The sequence below is a fragment of the Piliocolobus tephrosceles genome, chromosome 11 (assembly GCF_002776525.5).
Source record: "Piliocolobus tephrosceles isolate RC106 chromosome 11, ASM277652v3, whole genome shotgun sequence".
Classification (NCBI taxonomy): Eukaryota; Metazoa; Chordata; class Mammalia; order Primates; family Cercopithecidae; genus Piliocolobus; species Piliocolobus tephrosceles.
Window position 1 is genome coordinate 105,948,574 of NC_045444.1, and position 20,670 is coordinate 105,969,243.

General features: G+C 58.1%; 3 protein-coding genes across 8 annotated transcripts in view; all 3 read left to right on the top strand.

The window, feature by feature from the left end:
• Positions 1-2,135, top strand: part of SPEG (striated muscle enriched protein kinase) — a 58,876-nt gene extending 56,741 nt beyond the window's left edge. Inside the window, exons 39-41 of the mRNA XM_023221923.3 lie at positions 301-376; positions 616-765; positions 1,099-2,135. Of these exons, the coding sequence (XP_023077691.2) occupies positions 301-376; positions 616-765; positions 1,099-1,291 (419 nt within the window). The 3' untranslated portion in view covers positions 1,292-2,135. The remainder of the gene's footprint in view (positions 1-300; positions 377-615; positions 766-1,098) is intronic.
• A 2,711-nt stretch (positions 2,136-4,846) lies between these two features.
• SPEGNB (SPEG neighbor) lies at positions 4,847-6,776 on the top strand. Its single transcript, XM_023221934.1, has 4 exons — positions 4,847-4,974; positions 5,301-5,608; positions 6,209-6,350; positions 6,540-6,776. The coding sequence occupies exons 1-4, from the start codon at positions 4,847-4,849 to the stop codon at positions 6,676-6,678; spliced, it is 717 nt and encodes a 238-aa protein (XP_023077702.1). The 3' UTR covers positions 6,679-6,776.
• A 561-nt stretch (positions 6,777-7,337) lies between these two features.
• Positions 7,338-15,486, top strand: GMPPA (GDP-mannose pyrophosphorylase A). 6 transcript variants are annotated; one of them, XM_023221948.2, is made up of 13 exons: positions 7,338-7,427; positions 8,457-8,516; positions 8,619-8,716; positions 9,958-10,061; positions 10,334-10,520; positions 10,865-10,924; positions 12,564-12,694; positions 13,714-13,848; positions 13,944-14,041; positions 14,209-14,255; positions 14,473-14,565; positions 14,747-14,915; positions 15,191-15,486. In XM_023221948.2, the coding sequence occupies exons 2-13, from the start codon at positions 8,477-8,479 to the stop codon at positions 15,289-15,291; spliced, it is 1,263 nt and encodes a 420-aa protein (XP_023077716.1). In that variant the 5' UTR covers positions 7,338-7,427; positions 8,457-8,476; the 3' UTR covers positions 15,292-15,486. The 6 variants fall into 6 exon arrangements, with proteins under 6 accessions (XP_023077716.1, XP_023077739.1, XP_023077732.1 ...); XM_023221971.2 differs by having other exon boundaries at positions 7,354-7,427; positions 8,462-8,516; XM_023221964.2 differs by having other exon boundaries at positions 7,371-7,747.
• Positions 15,487-20,670: the final 5,184 nt, after the last annotated feature.

Sequence of the window (20,670 nt, forward strand, 5' to 3'; positions counted from 1 at the left end):
TGGAAGCCATACCTTGGAGCTGATCCAAGGGAGCTTGTCACCCTGCTTCTCAGCCCCTCTGGAGTTCTGGGGACCCCCTCCATTTTGTGCCCGGGCTAATTCCTCAGGTGTCCCATATGTCTCTTGGAGTATGCCACCACCTCTGTCCTGCCTACTGGCCTTCAGGGCCTGCTACTTTGGTCATTCCCATGGTCTGATGACCTGGGCATTGTCCTGCTGCTCAAGCACCCAGGGACCTCCCCCGCCCCCACTTCCCTGCCACCAGGAAGCTGGGTCAGCTTGGCCTCTGTCTCCTGTCAGCTCCGGAGATGGTGAAGGGAGAACCCATCGGCTCTGCCACGGACATCTGGGGAGCGGGTGTGCTCACTTACATTATGTGAGTGTCCCCTACCCGCCACAGCCCTCTCTGCCCACACAGTGAGCTCCCAGACTCACCTTCTGCCAACACCCTCTCCCCCATGCCCCATCTCCCCTGTACACACATCACACCGCACACTCACACTCAGCTACAGAGTAGCATGGTCCTGAGCACTGTGCACCCGACACTAATGTCCTTCCGGGCCTGGGTGTTGGCCTCCAGTCTGCCTATGTCAGTCAAGCTATCTTCCCCAACAGGCTCAGTGGACGCTCCCCGTTCTATGAGCCAGACCCCCAGGAAACGGAGGCTCGGATTGTGGGGGGCCGCTTTGATGCCTTCCAGCTATACCCCAACACATCCCAGAGCGCCACCCTCTTCTTGCGAAAGGTCCTCTCAGTACATCCCTGGTGAGTGAGCCCCACACCTGCCATCCCCCAGTGTCACCTGCCCCTGGCCGGGCCTGTGCCAGAGATTCCCCAGCTCCTCCCCTGCTCTTAGGAAGAAGTCTGCTGCTTCTACTAAATGGTCATGCTACCTACCATTTAAAGCCTGAGGCAACCCCATGCAAGGCAGAATCACTGTCCCCATTCCAGAGATTAGGGAACTGAGCTCTTGAGCTGCCCAAGATCACACATGTAGGGGTGGATCCAGGATTGGGACATGGGTCTGCAGGACGACAGAGCCCTGGCAGCTCCCAGAGCCATCCTTCCAGGCTCATTATCCCTGGCTCTGCCTGGCAGGAGCCGGCCCTCCCTGCAGGACTGCCTGGCCCATCCATGGTTGCAGGACGCCTACCTGATGAAACTGCGCCGCCAGACGCTCACCTTCACCACCAACCGGCTCAAGGAGTTCTTGGGCGAGCAGAGGCGGCGCCGGGCTGAGGCCGCCACCCGCCACAAGGTGCTGCTGCGCTCCTACCCTGGCGGCCCCTAGAGGCACGGACCACAGCCAGGCCTCGGGCTTCAACTGGGGTTCCCACCAATGCCACGGGACATTCCAGAGCCCACGCTGAGCCAGGCGGGCCTGGGGCTTCGGTTACCACCAGCAGCAGCATCTGGCCGGGCTCTTACCTCATAGACCTGCAAGGACAGAGACCCCAGGGCCTCAACCTGATGCCACCCCAGGCCAAAGCCAGAGTGGGAGACCTGTTGGCCAGGCTGGGCAGGGTGGGAACAGGCAGAGGGACAAGAGGGGGATGGGAAAGTGGAGAGGAAAAGAAGTCGAGGGACAGGAAGGAGGAGGCTCTAGGAAGGTTCTGGGTTGGGGGTCAGTGCATCTCAGGGAGAACCAAGGAAGATGGGCATGGCTGGAGAGGAGGAAGAGGAAGGAACCCAGGGTGTCAGGGCAGTAGTCTGGGAGTCAGTGTGGCAAAGCAGGGGCAGGACACAGATACAGTGGCAAGGGCCCAGGGCTGGGACGTGAGAGAAGGCAGCGAGGTGGTGGAGGGAGAAGAGAGGACTCAGGTGGAGGTGGGGTGGGCCAGCTGTCAGCATCCCTTAGAGGAGAAACATGGAGAGCCAGAGGCCAGCAGTCACTCAGCTCGCTCTGTCCTCCTGTCCAGTGGATGCAGCCCGGGGCACCCTCTGCTGGCCCAAGGATGTCCCCACCACCCCTCCATGGCCTTTGGCCTTCTTCCCATTCATATTTATTTATTTATTGACTTTTATGAAGTTTCCCCTTTCATCCGATCCCTACTGCCCATGTTGTCCTGACCATCCCTCCCAGCCATCCAGCTGTCTGTCTCTCTGTCACAAGGAAATAAAAATGGCAAGCAGCATAACCTGTGTGTCTGTTGGGAGGCATGGCTGGAGGGGAAGATTGCTGGGAAGGGGTGAGTCCGGGACAGGGGCATTTAGCCCTCTCTGGGCGTTCCCCAACACACACATTCCAGAATATACCAGCTAGCACTTTGGGTCCTTCCAACCCCCTCCTCTGACCCTCCTGGCCCCTCACCTCTCATTCCTGGAGGGAGCGGAGACTGTGGTCTGCTTCTCCCCTTGCAGTTTCTGGAATGCTGGCAGATCCACTGAACCCCTGTAACCAGGCTCTGGTAGCCCCCACCTCTTGTCACATGTTCCCTCATCACAATGTGGGGGATGCTGGGCTCTGAAATAGGCCAGCCAGCCCTCACCCCAGTCCTGGCTCAGCCTCATTCACTCTGCCCAGAAGACAGGCAGGAGTTCTGGTCCTGACCCCTGGAGCAGAGTGGGTTTCATCCTGATGGTTGGCAAGAGTGGGTAGTGTGAGGAGCTGCAGAAGAAACCAGGACAAGGAGGTTAAGGTGGCTGGATCACCTGAGGTCAGGAGTTCAAGACCAGCCTGGCCAACATGGTGAAAGCTCATCTCTACTAAAAATACAAAAAGTAGTCAGGCGTGGTGGTGCATGCATATAATCCCAACTACTCAGGAGGCTGAGGCAGGAGAACTGCTTGAACCTGGGAGGTGGAGGTTGCAATGAGCCAACGACTGCACTCCAGCCTGGGCGATAGAGCAAGACTCCATCTCAAAAAGAAACACTAGGACAGGCCCACGCCCCTCACCCTCCATGTCACAGCACAAATCAGAGCACATGGAGAGCACCAGCTGGGAGTGCTCTGGTCTGCTGTGTCCAGCGTTTTCCTAGGACTAAGGGACACGCTAGCCTGGACCTTCTTGTCCGCATGGCAAGTTAGGAGGTCTGCTGGGTGCTAAAGCACCTCGATTCTAGCCACAACCCTGCAATGCTACAGAATGGTCACTGGGATCTAGGACTGAGCTGCCCTGCGCTGAGGTTGGGGATGAGGGGTTGGGGGGTTGGCGGGGACCCAGATCTCCTTGTCTCCAGAGGAAATGCTCCCCTCATCCCCACCTTCAAAATTCTGCTCTTGGCAAAGTAAAAGGAACAAAGCCTCTGACCAGGGTAGAGAGAGTTGACACCGCTGTGTTGCTGATGGAGGTTGAGGGCCCCTTGACTCCAGCTCAGACAACCCTTTTGCTCAGCCCAGCCCAGCCTCTCTAGCTTCTCAGGACCCCAGGGAAGAGGCAAGCCTCATCATCATAAAATAACAGGATGTTAAAGCCAGCTGGAAGGGACCAGAACAACGCCTTGCCTACCTGTCATTTTAGCGATGAAGATATACAGTTTGCCTGTGAGAATCTCCAATCCCCTACACACTGCAAGTGTTTCGTATAAAAATGAGGTGCCTGAACTCGTATCTTGATAAATGGTAAAATTCCTCTCCCGTCCCCCCTCTGATCTTGAGTTCCCTTCCCATCTCCATTGGAAATGGCATGTGAACTGCTTGTTCCAAACCCGGAGGAGCAAAGGTAATTTATGTCAGCAGAGCTATGTCAAAATTGCTCTGATCAAAAGGTGACAGTGCCCCCACGCTAGGGCGAGTAGTTCCAATGAATGGAAGCAATGCTTCTGCCAGGTGTCCAGCCTGGGCAGACTGGCCTCCAGGCAAGCCCCAGAGGGGTTAACTGAACCCCTTTACCCCAGGTGGTCTGATGCCCCGATGCACCAATTTATGCCCCCAAAAAGGACTTGGGCAGACCTAGGGTTGGGGCCAGTAGTGGTGCTAATCTCCAAGGACAGTGCAGTCTAAACAGCCCCTACCATGTGACATCGAGGGGAGTGAATGGAGGGGCTGCTATTCTCAAAAATCTTTCCGGTCCCTTCCCGGTTTATCTCAGTTTACCACCAGGGGGCACAGTGTGGAAGTGACAACCCTAGATTCCTGGGGTTGGGAGTAGGGTAAGAGCAAGGAGCTTCTGGATTGGTCTTGACAGCCACCTGGCCCTGTTGCCATTAGCTGTAGGGGCCCTGAGGCCCAAGCCCCTCGCTACTCTGGCTTTATTCAGGGACACCCCCGAAACACTCAAACCCCTTACCAACAAGGTGTGTTGTCTGACTACCCAGAGCCCAACCTGAGTGAAAAACTGCCCCAGTAGGAAGCCGGATCTCTTGTCAGCTAGGGGCTGAATCTGGTCCTCCTGGGAGTGGGATGGATACCCCGTGCCCTGGGAGGGGACAGGGCAGCATCCAGCTGTCCAGTTGTCCAGGTGCTGACGCGAGGTGCACCCCAGAGCCGCTCGGGTTTCCCCCCACGGGCCTAGCCCAGGGGCTGAGCCAGCATCCCAGGCATCCGCAGGCTAAATAAAGAGCCTGCTTGGGTCAGAGGGAGGGGGATGGGGTCCCGGGGGGCTTGGGGCAACCACGCCAAACAAGGCAAGGAGGGGAGCGATGTATAAAACCTGGCCCAGGGCTGAGCACCTGCCTGCACCCCTACTGTGCCATCCAGAAGGGCTCTGTGCTGCCTGCAATCCAGCCAGGCGACTCAAGTCCCTAGGTCAACCCCTCCATGGTAAGTCCTATCCTCAGAGAAGCCGCAGACACTCTACTCTCATTCTTCCACCCCCCTGAATGTTCTGACCATGGAGGGAAAGGGCTAAAGGTGGGACCTTCTGCCTCAACCTGGACCCCCATATTTGTCGCCCACTCTCCAGATGTCTAAAGCAGCTCCTGCCAAAAAGCCAGTGGCTGCGGCCCCACCTCCTGGATGTACCCTGGACATCAATGACCCGCAGGTCCAGAGTGCGGCCATTCGCATCCAGGCCTCTTACCGAGGCCACAGGTAAGAGGGAACCCCGGAGCTCTGTGGAGGAAGGGAGCTGCAGAGAGTGCATTCTTGAATGGGGTTTGGGGAAGGGCTGAGCGGCTTCAGCAGCCTCTAGAATGATCGGTTTTAGGGGAGGGTCTTTACTGAGATGTGGAGGAGTGGCCGGCAGGAATGCATCATCCTATCAGGGCAGCAGTTCAGGAGCAGTCCTCTTCCCTACCAAGCCACACGTTTAGGGGTCTGGCGGGCCCAGGGGGCAGGCAGGAGATGGTGCACTCTCGGAAAGGGCTGCGGCCGGGCCTGTCTTGGGAGCTCTGGACCCTGACTCGGCCCGGGGGTAGGTCCCGGAAGGAGCTGCGCGAGAAGGGGCCGCCGCGGGTACTGGAGCCGCTGAAGGACGTGGTGCTGATCGAGGGCAGCGCGGCCAAGCTCACTTGCCGCATTTCGGCTTTCCCGGACCCATTCATCCGCTGGAGTAAAGACGGCAAGGAGCTACGTGACGGGCCCAAGTACCGCTACGTCTTCGAGGACCCTGACGTGGTGGCACTGGTGGTGCGCGACGGCGAGCTGGCAGACCTAGGCCAGTACAGCATCAACGTCACCAACCCCTTCGGCCAGTGCTCCGACTCGGCGCGCATCCTCGTGGAAGGTACGCGCGCCCCGGGCGCAGCGCCAGGGCGCAGACCAGCACCACTCAGTCAGAGTGCGCAGCCCGGTCCAGCTGCGCGTTTACCTCTGGGCCTAGCTATAGGGTCCCCACCAGCCCAGCGCCGGGCACGGCCTGGGCGCATTGCCGCCGCCAGCCAAGTGCGTCCTTCCCTACCTCGGGATCCAGCCCCACCCGGGCTAAGCAATCCTCTGTGGGCTTCCATCACGCGGCTCCAGGTCCCCAAGGTCACACAGCAAGCCAGAGGCAGAGCCAGGGTTGGACACGGGTCTTCTGGCTCCCAACTCTGGGCAATTTCCACTACCAGGAGCGGTCTCGGAGGCACCGTGAGATGTGTGAACATTCAGGTGCTTTCGCCTGCCTTATCTCTTGATCCTCTATTCGACCCCCAGAAGGAGGAGAGGTAGGGATAAGTCCCTTTAACAGCCAAGGAGATGAAACCAGAGAGGCTAATGATTTGCTCAACGTCACCCTGCGAGTTTAAATGCATCTCTATTTAGTGCCAGGTATTAGCTGGAGAAGTGATGCCCTGCCTCATCTCCAGGTCCTTCACGGGGTTTCGCTCCCCTTTCCTTCCGCTAGTCCCGGCAAAGATTCAAAAGGGACCCGACAACACTAAGGCGCGCAAAGGCGCCACCGTGACGCTGACTGCGGAGATCCTGGGAGAGCCTGCGCCCGACGTGGGCTGGACCAAAGACGGGGAGGACATTGAGGAGGATGACAGGCGAGGGCTGGGACCTGCGGCACGGGCAGGGCCTGGGGCTGGAACTTGGGTGGGACTGAGCCCAGAAATCTGACGGGAGTGACGGGGGCGGGGACTGGGCGGCGAGGAACAGAGTTGGCTAAGGAGCCCGGCCTAGTGCGCCCCTGTACTGACCGCGGCTCCGCCCTCCTCCCCGCCGCCCCTCCGCAGGGTGTTCTTCGAGATCGGCAGCACCACCACGACGCTGACCATTCGCCGGGCCACACCCCAGGACAGCGGCAAGTACGAGGTGTACGTGGAGAACAGCCTGGGCATGGACCAGAGCTTCGCTCGCGTGGACGTAGCCTGAACGACACCCCCGGACCTTCCGCCCTGGCGCCAAGCCTGGGGGTGGTGGGACCCACAGCCTTCCTCCAGCTTGCTTAATAAAGCTGCTCTCTGACTCTCCGCGTCTGTTCTGCTCTTCCACGTCGCCATTCCCTCTCCCCTGCACCCGCGCCCACACGTATTCCAGACTCCCAAGCCAAGGTCACAGCCTGTTGGAGTCGCAGGGAAGTCTGGAGAGCGCCTAGCGCGGTGCTGCATTTCAGACAGTCAACCTGATACAGTTGCCCTCACCGTCCAAGGCGCCCTCACTTCCCAGCGGGACCGGGGGCTGGGCCCGGGACCCCGCCTTCTCCTCTTTTGTGCGCCTCCAGCCCCAGCTCCTGGTGGCTGTTTGCTCCCGGCCCCGCCCCTTCCAGGGCTAGCCACACCCCCCTGCTGTCCTTAGTCCCGTTTTCCTCTGGGACCCAGTTTCTCACTTCGGTTGCTGCCCCGGGGCCCATTCCCCGACAGCTCTGGTTCCAGTCTTTAAGTTCCAGGCTGTGCTTCTCAGGCCCCACCCTTCTTCTCATTTAACCCCGCCCCTCGATACCTTGGCCACGCCCCCGGACTACAGCACCGCTCTCCTCTCCCATTATGTTTGAAAGCGGTGAAAGGTTCAGACTACAATTCCCGGCAGAACCTGCGAATGAGCTCTCGCGACTTGCGAGAAGACACGTGCGCGGAAGAAGCTTGCAGTAGCGGGCGGCAGAGCTGGAGTAAAGGGAGCTAGTGGTAAAGGGAGCTGGTGGAGGGGTGACGGAAGGGGTAAGGGGCAGGGGACAGCCTCTAGACAAAGGGCGGGCTCCGAGGTCCTGGCTGGCCGTGGGTGCGCCCGCGCCTGTGTTGGTCCCACAATCCCTGGCCATGAGAGGCCAGGGTTTATTGGACAGAGTCAGTTGTGGGGTTCAGAGGGTCAGCAATCAAGCAGTCCTCCGAATCCAGAGATTTAGACCCAGCCAGTCATCCGTGTTAGGACTGGAGGGGGGTCAGTAGGTTCAGTGTTTGAGATGCCAAGGAAACCTGTCTTTTGATTTGGGGTTCAATATATAGAGGTTAGTTTTAGGATTCATGTTCAGCATATAGAGGATTTTTGCTGGGATTGGGGATTCGTCAAATTCAGATCAGTGTTAGTTCAGTACTTGGGGGTTACGTTGAGGATTTAAGTTAAATATCGGAGGCTCACTCGGGGTTTGCTTTTCAATATTCAGGGTTCACTATTGGGATTCAGAGCTTAATATCTAGAATGAAGACACAACAGTTTGGGAATCAGTGAGTTTGAGGCTTCAGTATTTTTAGGTTTGGGTCTGAGAAGGGGGTCTCTGCCAGGTTTCTGAATTTGCAGAATTTGTTCATGGCCAGAGGGAAGCCTTTTAGAGATCAAATTGTGGGGCGTGAATTTCAGAATTTGGGAGGAATCACTGTGAGGTTTGAAGGCCGACTGGAATCTGGGTTGGGATTTGAGATGTGTGGGATTTGTGAGGTTCTGTCCAGGCAGGGACTATATTGAGCTTTGGGTTTACATCTTGGGGGAGGGCTAAGTGCTGCTATTTGGGGTTTGGGGTTTGGTTGGGGTGTGAGATCTGAGCCTGATTTCTCCGCTGGGATTTGAGATGTGTGGGATTTGTGAGGTGTTGGGTCCAGGCAGAGACTATATTGAGCTTTGGGTTTACATCTTGGGAGAGGGCTAAGTGCTGCTATTTGGGTTTTGGGGCTTGGTTGGGGTATGAGATCTGAGCTTGATTTCTCTGTTGGGATTTGAAGTTTAGGTAGCAGTCACCATCATGCTCAAAGCGGTGATCCTGATTGGAGGCCCTCAAAAGGGTGAGGTGCCAGGGGAATGGGGGGAGGAGGTTGGGCTGGTGTGGTAGGCGGAATGGGGGCAGAGGAAGGCAGGAAGTCGAAACGTTCTCTCTCCTCTCCCAGGAACTCGCTTCAGACCTTTGTCTTTTGAGGTGCCCAAACCACTGTTTCCTGTGGCAGGGGTCCCTATGATCCAACACCATATTGAAGCCTGTGCCCAGGTAACCTCAGGGGCTCCCCTGTCTCCCCTCACTTCCTGCTCATCTTCATGCTTTGTTTCCCCCTTTCCCAACCATAATCTCTTCCCCCCAGGCATAACGCCAAGGACCATCATTCACAGATGACAATGTGAATGGCGCCCCCTCAAGTTATGCTGTGCAGCTGCCCTGCTGTCTTCCCCTAGTTTCTCATCTGGCCTCTTCCTGCTCAGATTTTGCTCCTATTTTTAAAGTATGGAATGTGAGATCAGGCAAGGATCTTGGAGACAATGTAAAGTCGTAGCATGGAGACTCTTAATGATAACCAGGCACAAATTCATATCCTTGATCACCGTGATTCTCATTTCTTTATTGCTTTTCGTATTGAGACAGGCAAGGTTTTGGTTTGAATTCAGTCTCTGCCTGCTGTGAGGCCTGCAACAAATAACACACCCTCTCTGACACTCAGTTTCCTTATGTGTAAAATGGGGGAGATTAGACCTACTTTGTTGGGTGGTGAAGCTTAGAAATGACATTTGTAAAATGCCTAGTACAACACAGACCCTTGATACATGGTACCCTTACCTCATGCTGATCTCAAGCTTAGGCTGACAGATAATAAAAATGAGGGTGGGGGTGGGGAATGGATTAATGCAGCTTGGTAGGCAAAGTCTTTCTTAGAGTGAGTCCCAGTTCTGGTTGGTGGGGGTAATAATAATTGATTGAAAGATCAGGCCTGGCATGGTAGCTCATGTCTGTAATCCCAACACGTTTTGAGGCCAAGTTGGGAGGATCGCTTGAGGCCAGGAGTTCTAGCCTAGCCTTGGCAACATCAAGAGACCTCTTCTCTACAAAAAGTGTAAAAATTAGCTAGATGTGGTGGCCTGGCTGTAGTCCTAGCTGCTCTAGAGGCTGAGGCAGGTGGTGACATGGCTGTAGTCCTCGAAACTTGAGAGGCTGAGGTGGGAGGATTGCTTGAGCCCAGGAGGTGGAGGCTGTAGTGAGCCAAAATCATGCCACTGCACTCCAGCCTGGGCAACAGAGTGAGACCTTTATTCATAAAAACAAAACAAAAAAAGATCAGGCCTCCGACTTCCTCCAACTTCCTCATTGTCCAGAGGAGAAAATAGCCCAGAGTGGTGAGTGCCCTGGGACCCCACAGCTGAGACTAAAACTGGTTTCTGGACTTTGGGCCAGCACTAAGCATTTCCCCAACATCACCTCCTGTTAGACATTCTTCCTCCCAGCCTTTCCCTTTTCCTCAGGTCCCTGGGATGCAGGAGATTCTGCTCATTGGCTTCTACCAACCTGATGAGCCCCTCACCCAGTTCCTAGAAGCTGCCCAGCAGGAGTTTAACCTTCCAGTCAGGTGTTTGTGCACACACTCGTATGTGGGGGTGGGGAGGATGCCCTAGGCCTCTGAGTTCTTGGGAGTGGGTTGAGTCAGCATTTGCCAGAGTTCATCCTCACCTAGTAGAAGGATTCTTATTTGGACATCACTGAATCCCTGAATATATAGAGTTTCTCTGTGGGCCTTGGGCAGGGGTACTCCTGGGAGCAGGCGGTGGGGGTCAGGTGCCCTGGCTCATGGTATCTGTTTCCTAAGATCCACTGAGCTGGCTCTTGGGTCCCTGGGGACAGGTACCTGCAGGAATTTGCCCCCCTAGGCACAGGGGGTGGTCTCTACCATTTTCGAGACCAGATCCTGGCTGGGAGCCCCGAGGCATTCTTCGTGCTTAATGCTGATGTCTGCTCCGACTTCCCCTTGAGTGCTATGTTGGAAGCCCACCGACGCCAGTGTCACCCTTTCTTACTCCTTGGCACTACGGTGAGGGGGTCAGGAGGACTGGAGGGTGTAGAGGAGGTGATCCCAAGAGCTTCCTGGAATCAGGGTGTTGGGGAGGCAGGGGCGCCCTGGGAGTTGGTGTGGGAGCTGATGTCAGGAGGGAGATGCGCTGCTCTGGCAGGCATGGAAGTGTTAGTGGAGACCCCGAGCCCTCTGGCTGTTTAGAAGTAGGGAGGGGGAGGGCAGCTGTCAGTTTCCACCCTTGCTGAAGGCCTGTCAGTGGCAGAGCTGCATGCCAGGTGCTGTAGGGGAGGGAAAGAAAGGAAAAACAGACGTGGCTGCCCTGGAGCAGGCAGGTCACTGTCTCGGGTGTGTCTGTCTTTCAGGCTAACAGGACGCAGTCCCTCAACTACGGCTGCATCGTTGAGAATCCACAGACACATGAGGTGAGAGCAGAGAGGGGGCTGGGTGGGTGCCTACTCTGTGTCATCATCCCCTCTACCTCAGGCCTCTAGAGAATACTGGCACAGTATAGGGTGGGCCCTAGTCTTGTCAGACAGGTGAGATGCTCCCGATTAATCATCTTATATCCCTTTAAGAGAGATTGACCAGGGGGAGGGGGAATGGTTAATTTTCCTGCAGGTGGTGCTGTAGTAAATGTATGCACAGTGCATGATGGGAACACCAAGGGGGGCCCAGCCCAGCCTTGCCAGGGTGGGAGTAGGGAGGGCTTCCTGGAGGAAGCAAGGTCTGAGCGGAGTCCCATTTGTCTACCTGACAGAGACAGGAAGGTACTACAGGCGGAGGGGATGGCAGGTGTAAAGGCCTGGAGGTAGGAAATAACATACCGGAGGCAGCAACATGATAGGCAAGGCAGCAGGGCTCTGTCCTGGTTTGGGAAACTCCCTTCTCCTACGCCTCTTGACTTTCACATAACCCTCCCTCCTTTATTTGTTTATTTTTGAGACAGGGTCTCACTTTGTCTTCCGGGCTGGAGTGCACGATCTTGGTGCGATCTTGGCTCAATCTTGGCTCACTGCATCCTCGACCTCCCAAGTTTAAGCCATTCTCCCACTTCAGCCCCTCAAGTAGCTGGGACTATAGGCGTGAGCCACCACGCTCAGCAAAAAAAATTTTTTTTTTTTTTTGAGATAGGGTCTCACTCTGTTGCCCAGGCTGGAGTGCAGTGGTGTAATCTCGGCTCACTGCAGCCTCTGCCTCCTGGGTTCAAGCCATTCTCCTGCCTCAGCCTCCTGAGTAGCTGGGATTCAGGCATGTGCCACCATGCCAGGCTAATTTTTGTATTTTTAGTAGAGTCAGGGTTTCGTCACATTGCCCAGACTGGTCTTGAACTCCTGAGCTCAAGTGATCCACCCACTTCAGCCTCCCAAAGTGCTAGGATTATAGGCATGAGCCACCACCATACCTGGCCTCACATACCCCTTTTATTTGTTCGTGCTTTAATATAAAACATATATATAAACACACACACATGCATGTACACACATACACATAGATAGTTTTGTGCTAAGCACCAGGTAGGTGTGAGAGAAACAGAGCCAAATGGGTGCAGTCCCTGCCTCATGGGCACTGTTAGTCTAATAGGAGTGACAGAATCAAAAGCCAACTTTTGCAAATGATACAATGCCAAGGGTGAGGCGTGGCCAGAGTTCAGGAGTGCCCAGGCATGAATAGCTAACTCTGGGGCCAGCAAGAGAGGGCGCACAGAGGGAGTGACAGTGTCAACTGGGTTTGGAAAGGTGGGCTTTCCAGATGAAGAGATGAGAAAGGCCATTCCAGGCACAGGCATGCAGTCGTGTGGAAACGCATCTGAGAGGTAGGCGGTGGGGAGGATCAGGCAGGGAAAGCCATGGACTTTGGACTTATCTGAAGGTGAATCAGGTGAAAGGCAGTCATCTCAGGGTTTAAAGCCAGGCGGCAGTAGGATGCGGACGCGCACTGCATTTTAGCCAGGCCACCCTGGCAGCAGGGAGGAGAGGCAGGAAGGGCCTGGAAATCAGAGGGTCTTAGGGGACTGTGGCAGTAGTCCCTTCTTCTACTGAACCCAGCCTGCTCTGTTCACAGGTATTGCACTATGTGGAGAAACCCAGCACATTTATCAGTGACATCATCAACTGCGGCATCTACCTCTTTTCTCCTGAAGCCCTGAAGCCTCTTCGGGATGTCTTCCAGCGTAATCAGCAGGATGGGCAATTGTGAGGCAGGCCCCATAGCCCTGTGACCCCAAATACCCCCAGTCACGGACCCCAACACATACCAGTCTCTGCAGGCTCCATCTCAACTTGCTCACCTTCCTCCTCCCCTTTCCCTTCTCCACTTGCCATCTCCAGCAGAGCCTCCTGAGTCCCTCCCCTTCTAACCTCATTCTGTCCCTCTTCCTCATCCATCCCAGTTCCTCCTCTGTCACTGCCTGCCCACTCCCCTTCTGGTCCATTTCTGCCAAGCCCTGAGTGTCCCAGAGACGTCTTTCAGAACAGACGGCAGCACACAGTTGGGCGCGCACACGCTCGGGTGCAGACGTGTGCACGTGCACACACAGACAGACATGCACACTCTCAGGCTGAGGCTCCCCTTGGAACATAGCACCTAGAGCTCTGCTCGCCAGTCCCAGGGTCTTCCCTCCTAGGGCTAGAAGCTGTTCGCTTCTAGGGATCCTTGCCTTACCCCCACATCGCCCCATGTAAGGCCTCCTCCGCTCATAGCCATTTCTCACTCCCACCCGTGTCTCTGCTTCCCTCTCCATCTCTCCTGGCCTCCCTGTCTCTGTCTCTGTCTCTGCTGAGCTGGCATCTCTACCATTTCTCTCTCCCTCTCTTTCTGTGACTGTCTCTGCCCTCACCAGCTGCCTTGCTCTGGGGTGAGTCTGTCTGTGTTTCATTCCATCCAATGAGTGGGAGGGTAACTTGGAGGGGGTAAAGGGCTGAATGGGGACGAGAATGTGAAAATGGGGGGAACTCCTTCTGGAAATGGGGCAGGGATGGGAAGCAGGCCTCTGCCTGGGGCTCCCTTGTGATAGCACCCACCCGAGCTGGGGCTGGGTGGGAGACTTTCCTGGGATGTGAGCAGCCCTTTGGAAAGGACCGGACCAGACCTGGAGAGAGGGGCTTAGAGAGGTGGTGGGAATCCCTCCCACTCCCGTCCCTGGGAGACCGTGTTAGCCCCACAGCCGGGGCTCAGCTGGGGCACTGATGTCAGCATTCTTCCTCTCTGCCAGGGAGGACTCACCAGGCTTGTGGCCAGGGGCAGGTACCATCCGCCTAGAGCAGGATGTGTTTTCAGCCCTGGCAGGGCAGGGCCAGATATACGTGCATCTCACTGATGGTATCTGGAGCCAGATCAAGTCCGCAGGGTATGGAAGGCTGGGTCCCCTGGGGATTGAAACTTTGGGGTGGTGGGCACAGGCCCTGCTGAGCCCTGAGCCCCTGCCCCCCTTGTGGCCCCCAGTTCAGCCCTCTACGCCTCCCGCCTCTACCTGAGCCGATACCAGGATACTCACCCAGAACGGCTGGCCAAGCACACCCCAGGGGGCCCACGGATCCGAGGTACCCAACCTGCCCCAATTCCTAACCTTGGCTTCCACCCCAGCCCCTCTGCCCTCTGAACCAGGTTTCTTGACCTCGAGTCCAGAGTTGAAGCCTCAATCCCTGCCCCTCCCTGATCCAAATTCGGTTTGGGATATTTGCCCCCAGGGCCTCTCTTCTGCTTCTAGGGAATGTGTACATCCACCCGACCGCCAAGGTGGCCCCCTCGGCTGTGGTGAGTGCTGGGCCCAGCCCCAGGGAGGGAAGGCGGTGGTCGGATGGATGGAGGGTGCCCCCACTGTCTGAGTTCTGGGTGCTGGTTTCTTCACTTTGTCACAGCCTGTTGTGTGGCCTCGAGCAGGTCGATTCTGCCTTATCTGTTCCAGAAGGGAGTTGGATTTGGGGATCCTCCAAGTCCCTCCAGGGCTTATGGTGTGTGCTTCTCTCCACAGCTGGGCCCCAATGTCTCCATCGGGAAGGGGGTGACCGTGGGTGAGGGTGTGCGGCTCCGGGAGAGCATTGTCCTCCATGGAGCCACATTGCAGGTAGGCACCAGCATACACAGCCTCATGTGACACCCCAAGAGCCTGCGGGGAGGGCCCGGGTATCCCCCCAAGAACAGAGAAGGGTGAACGCCATGGGCTCTGCATCTGGCCCCACCTCACACCTTCCGGTTCCTGCTGCCTCCTACCCCTTCCCCTTACTTTTCACCGTCCTCTTTGGCAGGAGCACACGTGTGTTCTGCATAGCATCGTGGGCTGGGGGAGCACTGTGGGACGCTGGGCCCGCGTGGAGGGTACCCCCAATGACCCCAACCCCAATGATCCCCGAGCCCGCATGGACAGTGAGAGCCTCTTCAAGGATGGGAAGTTGCTGCCTGCCATCACCATCCTGGGTATGGCTTCCTGGGGGCCAGGGCTGGGGGAACCCCACAGCTGATGGCCAGTGACTCTGGGGAGCATTCATTCCTCTGTGTGCACGCGTGTTTCTTCTTTGAGCAAACAGTTACCAGGGGCCTGCTGTGTGCCAGGCCCTGTGTGAGTCACCAGGGGCATGAGGCCAGGGGCACAGATGGGCAGGAGGGGTCCCTCTCTGCTGGCAGTGGCCCCCAGCTCCCTGCTCCTGTCTCCCCTCCCATGACCTCCCCTGATGCCCTCATTCACGCTGCAGGCTGCCGAGTCCGGATCCCTGCCGAGGTGCTCATCCTGAACTCGATTGTTCTGCCACACAAGGAGCTGAGCCGAAGCTTCACCAACCAGATCATCCTCTGAGTGGGGCTGCCAGAAGGCCTCCAGCTCCTACCCGCTCCCCTTGAGGCTGCCTCCTGCTTGGCCAGCCTCTGTCTAGAAAGGACCAGAGAAAGCCAGGCAGGATCGTCACACGCCGGGGAGCAATGTGGGTGGCCTGGGGACTCCTGGGCTTTCTCCCTCCCGACTCCCTAATAAACCCCATGAACCTTGGAGCCAGCACGGACTCTACTTATGTCTGGGCTGGGGGTGGGGGCGGAAGCGGGGCAGCTGAGTCAGGCCCCCCCACATTAGCATTTAAATTGGAGTCGTTGCTGCGGGCTCATGAATAATGAATCTGGAGCCCTGGTAAATCTCCCCCTCCCACTGCCTCAGCCTCGTGCGCTGCTCGGGAGGAAGGCCCTCAAGGCTCCCCAGCCTGCCTGGCCCCCGCCTTCACCCCTGCCTTCCTGCCTCCCTGTTCCTCCCCACGGAGCCTGGCTCAGGCCCCCATGTGCAAGGATTCCGAAGGGAAGGGTGAAGGATTTCAGTTGGGCAGCGGGCACAGGAACCGGGGCCACAGGCCCAGAGGCTGATCCCCACAACCCGCTCTGCTCAGTTCCCGCCGAGCCCAGCCCTGGCCGGTTTTCCGCTTTGCCAGCTCCATCTGCTCCCAGCTTGGCTTTTGGCAGGGTGGGGGTTTCCCCTCTACCCGAGGCCTCATGTCTCTGTCTTCCACTCCCCTGGCAGGCTGGGTGGGCCTGAGCTGGTGCCATTCTCTTCGAAGCACAGTGGGAGGCACCGTGTTCTGGGAAGGCCCTCACCACCTCCTGTCCTGGCCCTGCCCTTCGGGAGGCCTCAGCCCTCCTCTCCCAGCCATCTCTCCTGTTTGCCCATGACCCCCATGTGCCCCTCTTGGTGCCCCCCTTCCCCAGCTGTGGGTGCGGAGCTGTGTTGCCAGATGAGCTGGTAATGATCGTAATCTGCTAATTGAGAGGAATCTAATTACCCGAAGAGAATGGGGGGTGCAGGGCGTGGGTGGGAGAAAGGAGGGGGTCCCGGCAGTAGGCAGGGGTGGCAGGCGGCAGGGTGCCGGGGCCTTGTTATCAGCACCAGGCTCCGGGACAGAGCCCAGGGTTTCATAGCTTCGTAGCCCAGCAGTTAGGAAGCTGCACTTTCTCAGGAGCTGGACTGAGGGTGACTTGGGGATTGGGCTAGATGTGACCTCCCAGGTCCCTCAGGTCCCGTGGGCTATGTGCCAGCGCGTGGGGAATGATCTACATGGTGTAGCAGTCCTGACCTATAAGCTGTCCCTAGTTCCTCAGTTCCTCCTGTCCTGGCCTCCAGCCCAGACCTTCATTATCTGTCTTGGTGGGAGTGGTAGGGGCTGCAGGTCCCCACTCTGGGCTGGGGTCATCACCCCAAGGAAGGGGCTGGGAGAGGGTGGGCCCTAGGACCAGGAGCTAGGTCCCTTCCCTCTCCTCCCCCCGAGTCCTGACCCTTCTGTTCCGAGTGGTTGGCAGAGGCCATGGCAGCTCTATCATAAATATGATAATTTAATTATTTTCTCAGCAAAACACCGTGAAATCCAATAAGTCTGTGTCGGGCCCTGGCCCCCGGGATCCCCCTCCTAGACCCAGTGGGGGTGGGGACATGGTGGGGAGAGGCACTGGAAGGGGAAAGGGTCAGTGTTTGAAGGGGGGTGCGGCAAGTGAAGCTGAGGTCTTTGTAACATGCCCCCCAGGTTGAAGCAGTCACTGTTGTTGGGGGGCGTCTAAGAAGGACATGCCCCCCCACTCCTCCCCATCCCACTTCTGTGCTGGGAGGGGCCTAAAGTCCCATCCATCTCTGAGAGACCGAAGATGGAGCACCTGCCCCTGGATGGGGTGCAGGGAGCCCCCTTGTCCACCACTGCTGGGACCCTGTGCCCAACCGTCATTGGCCATGTAGGGGTAGGAGGGCACCGGCCTGGGGAGGGTCTGGGAAGGGAGAAACAAGAGGGAACTGGGGTGGGAAGTGGGGGATGAGCGGGGGAGGGATGCGGGGGAGGGGTGTGCTCCTACCATTAGTGCTTTTTTCAGTTTCCATAAAAAGATTATTCTGTAAAATCAGCGAGGGGGAGCAAGCTGGGGGCCGGGGAGGGGGTGGGTCCCTGGCACCAAGCTGGATGGGGCGACAGGGGAGGAGAGCCGGGGACAGGGACAGAGTGTGGAGAGAAATTTGGATGGGCTTCAGGAGCCAGCCAAGGGGGAAAGGCTGAGCCAAGAACACAGACTTGGGGGAGGCTGGCCAGGACAGGGTAGGGTGGGGGCAGAGCCCTCATCTCCCTCCCGTCCCCTCAGCCAGGCTGCCGGGGGACCCAGTCCCACCTCCATCTCAATCCCCTCCCCCTGGCACTTAGCAGCCATTATCGGGGGAGCAGATTGCAGCCCCCTCCCCCTCTCCGGGAAGCAGGCACAGCTGGGGCCCCGCCACATCTGCTGCATCCGCACGGAGCACAGCTGGGTGTGCCCAGAGCTGCACTCCCCAAAACACAAAGCGGGGAAAGGGGTGGGCGGGGGCCAGGGAGAGCCCAAACCCCTGACACAGACACACTGACACCTCTGCCAACAGACACATACTCCTTGAGGCGAAGCTACACCCACCGACACACGCTCCCTTGTGTGCATAGACAGGAGAACTGGCAAACATGCAATTACCCGGCCCCGCCCGCCACCCCCGCTCCCCTCCCCCAGCCCTTCCTGCTCCCCTTCCTTCCCCAAGGCTCCCCTCTGCCGCCAAGGCCACCTCTGAACCGCCCTGGGCTCTGCTCTGGAGGGAGTGGGGGGCCTCACCCACCCCAAGTACATCCTGGGAGGCTCAGAGAGCAGGAGGGCAGGGGGTGGTGAGGGGTGTTAGAGTTTGGGGCAGGATCCCTAGGAAGCCATCTGCCCTCCTTCCAAGCCCACACCCCTCCCCATGAAGAAGCCCCCTCTGAAACTGATCTTTGCCACAGCCTGGGCACTACAAGGTTTCGGTGCCAGCACTGATCGCTGCGGCACCCTTGTGCTCCACTGGCCACCTCAAGGGGGTGCTGTGTGTTCTCAGTCTAGCCTTCAGCTCAGCTGCTAGGGTTGGCCCCTGCCACTGCCCTCACCCCAAAATCCCCCCGTTCTCGACCCTTGGTAGTGCGTCTCTCTGCTGCCCCCAACATGCATGGGGTGTGGTGGAGGGGGGGCTCCGTCAGTGGCAGAAAGGTCCCCCTCTCCCAAGACAGAGGAGAGAAGGATCAGGAATTCCTTCTCTGCGCTCCCTGTCGATAGCTGCCTCTTGGCCCCTGATGAAACCCTGCCACCTTCACAGCCCTCACTTTTCCCACTTATCTCCTTGGCCCTAGTGTGTTGCCCTCAACCTTCTCCTCCCTGCCCCATCATCCCACGCCGCTCCCCACATTCCCCTCTGAGCTCTAATCCCTCCTGCTGCTGTGCCGCCTTATCTGCTCCCAGCAGCTTTCACTGCTGCAAAGCCCTCTTCCCCTCCTTCCTGGATCTTCTCCCCCTCCTTCCTTGGCTCTCTCCGCTCTCTGACCAGCACCCCCTCCCGGCCAGCCTGTCTCTGCCACTCAGGCCCCCGCTGTGGCTACTGGCTGACACCGCCTCTCTACCCCATGCCCTTTACCCTCCGCAGCCTCAGCTCCGAGGCTGTCAGCTGCACACCCACTCCCACGATGGCTGTGTCCAACCCAGCCCTCCCCTGCAGGCCCCACAGACTTTGTTAGTTTCTGGCCAGCCAGGATTTTTCATCTTCCTGCCCTCCCTTTCCTGGTGTCTTCCCCATTTCCTCCTGATGTGCCCATCCCGTCTTGGACCTGGTGTCCTTATAGTCCCAGGGACCCGTTGCCTCGGCTTGGGAGTACCTGAAAGGAGATGGGAAGTGTTGGTATGAGACTCGGGAGAAGGTGCTGGGTTGGGCTGGCCCTAGGAAGATGGGGTGGGGGTGCAGGGAGTACTGGCGGACAGTGGGGGCAGGGCCTGGTGGCGGGACGCTAACCCACTTCAGTCGCCTCAGATCACGTTCGGGCCTCCCCATCCCCCTTCGCTGGGACTCTCATTAACTGCTTCTCCTGCCTCGTCCACGGCATAAATAACCCAGATAAATCAGCTGCCGTCCACCTCCCGCCCCTCGGCCCCCGCACAGCCCGTTTGTCACCGCTGTGTGCTCACCAGCCAGGCCTGGCCTAGCCCCGGCCCCAGCCCCCCATTCCTGGTCCCTTCCCGCCCACATCTGTCCCACACTGGCTCACCACTTGGTCCGCACCAGGGCCAGGTGTCTGGGCTGGGGAGGGTGTCCTCTGCGCGCAGGGGGAGGCTGGGCACCTTTAGGAGAATGCTGTCTAGGAATTCGGGGGGTCATAGCATTTATGAATGGGGCCAGCCAGGCAAGGAATCTGGGCATCAGTTTGGGGGTTCCTGTGCTTTGAGAAAGCGCCCTTGGAACCCCCCAAGTTGGATCCTGGGAGGTCTCTGGGTCTGCCTTTGGGGCATTTTGCCCAAACAAAATCTCCATGCCTCCTCCCAGGAACCTTGAGCCAGAAACCCACTGCTCCCCCCGTCTCTCTCCCCCTCTGCACGCGCCCCCCACCCAACCCCGTTACCAAACCTCGTCCCAGTCCAACGACCACTCATTCTCACTGTCAGGAATGGTGACACGCCCTGGGGGGTGGAGGCGGGTGAACTGGACTGGGAATAAATCTGAGGAATGGGGACAACCGGAGAGCAGGGGAACCTGGGGTGAGGCTTCACATTCTGACCCCGCAACACCCAGCTCCCCCGCACTCCCAGTTCAGGGTCCCTAACAGCCCCGCCCCCTTTGCTCACACCCAGCTAAGGGCCTGGCCAGCCACACTTGTCCCTGATGCCTCACTGCAAGGGGCAGCTGGTCCCCCGGGAGTGGGTGGGGGAAGCAGGGAGGGGTGGGGGAGCTTGGGCGCAGGGCTGGGGTGGGGGTGGGGAAGAAGCTGGGCCGGGCCCCAGGGACCAGCTGGGCAATGAGCCGGGGAAGCAGCCGGGAGGCTAAATGAGGGAGATTATCACCCAACTGCAGCCGGGCAGAGAGGGAGGCAGGCAGGGAAGCGGGGAGAGGGAGGAGAGAGGGGACGGGGCCAGAGGCGAAGGGGATATAGAGAGACAGGGAGGGGGCCGGAGAGCCTGGTGAGAAGTAGAGGGAAAGGTCAAGAGATGAGCTGGAAGGATGGGGGCACTCCCCCAGAACATCACCAGATTCCTGGAGATCTGGGAGACTGGAGCTGGGGGCTTGGGGACAATTGGAGACAGCTGGCTGTGGGGCAGTGGTGGGGGTGTGCATGCAGCTAATTGCTGCTCCACTTCCTGGCAGCCTGGAGCTCCCCTCACAGCACCCCCCACATGCCCCTTATACCCAGTTACC

What these genes read in the sequence shown, in the direction of transcription:
- SPEGNB (XM_023221934.1), top strand. Translation starts at nt 4,847, where the DNA reads ATGTCTAAAGCAGCTCCTGCCAAAAAGCCAGTGGCTGCGGCCCCACCT. An exon ending in GCCTCTTACCGAGGCCACAG is followed by an intron (nt 4,975 to 5,300) that starts GTAAGAGGGAAC and finishes GCCCGGGGGTAG; the next exon opens with GTCCCGGAAGGAGCTGCGCG. An exon ending in GACATTGAGGAGGATGACAG is followed by an intron (nt 6,351 to 6,539) that starts GCGAGGGCTGGG and finishes GCCCCTCCGCAG; the next exon opens with GGTGTTCTTCGAGATCGGCA.
- GMPPA (XM_023221948.2), top strand. Translation starts at nt 8,477, where the DNA reads ATGCTCAAAGCGGTGATCCTGATTGGAGGCCCTCAAAAGG. An exon ending in AATCAGCAGGATGGGCAATT is followed by an intron (nt 12,695 to 13,713) that starts GTGAGGCAGGCC and finishes CCTCTCTGCCAG; the next exon opens with GGAGGACTCACCAGGCTTGT. An exon ending in AGGGGGCCCACGGATCCGAG is followed by an intron (nt 14,042 to 14,208) that starts GTACCCAACCTG and finishes TTCTGCTTCTAG; the next exon opens with GGAATGTGTACATCCACCCG.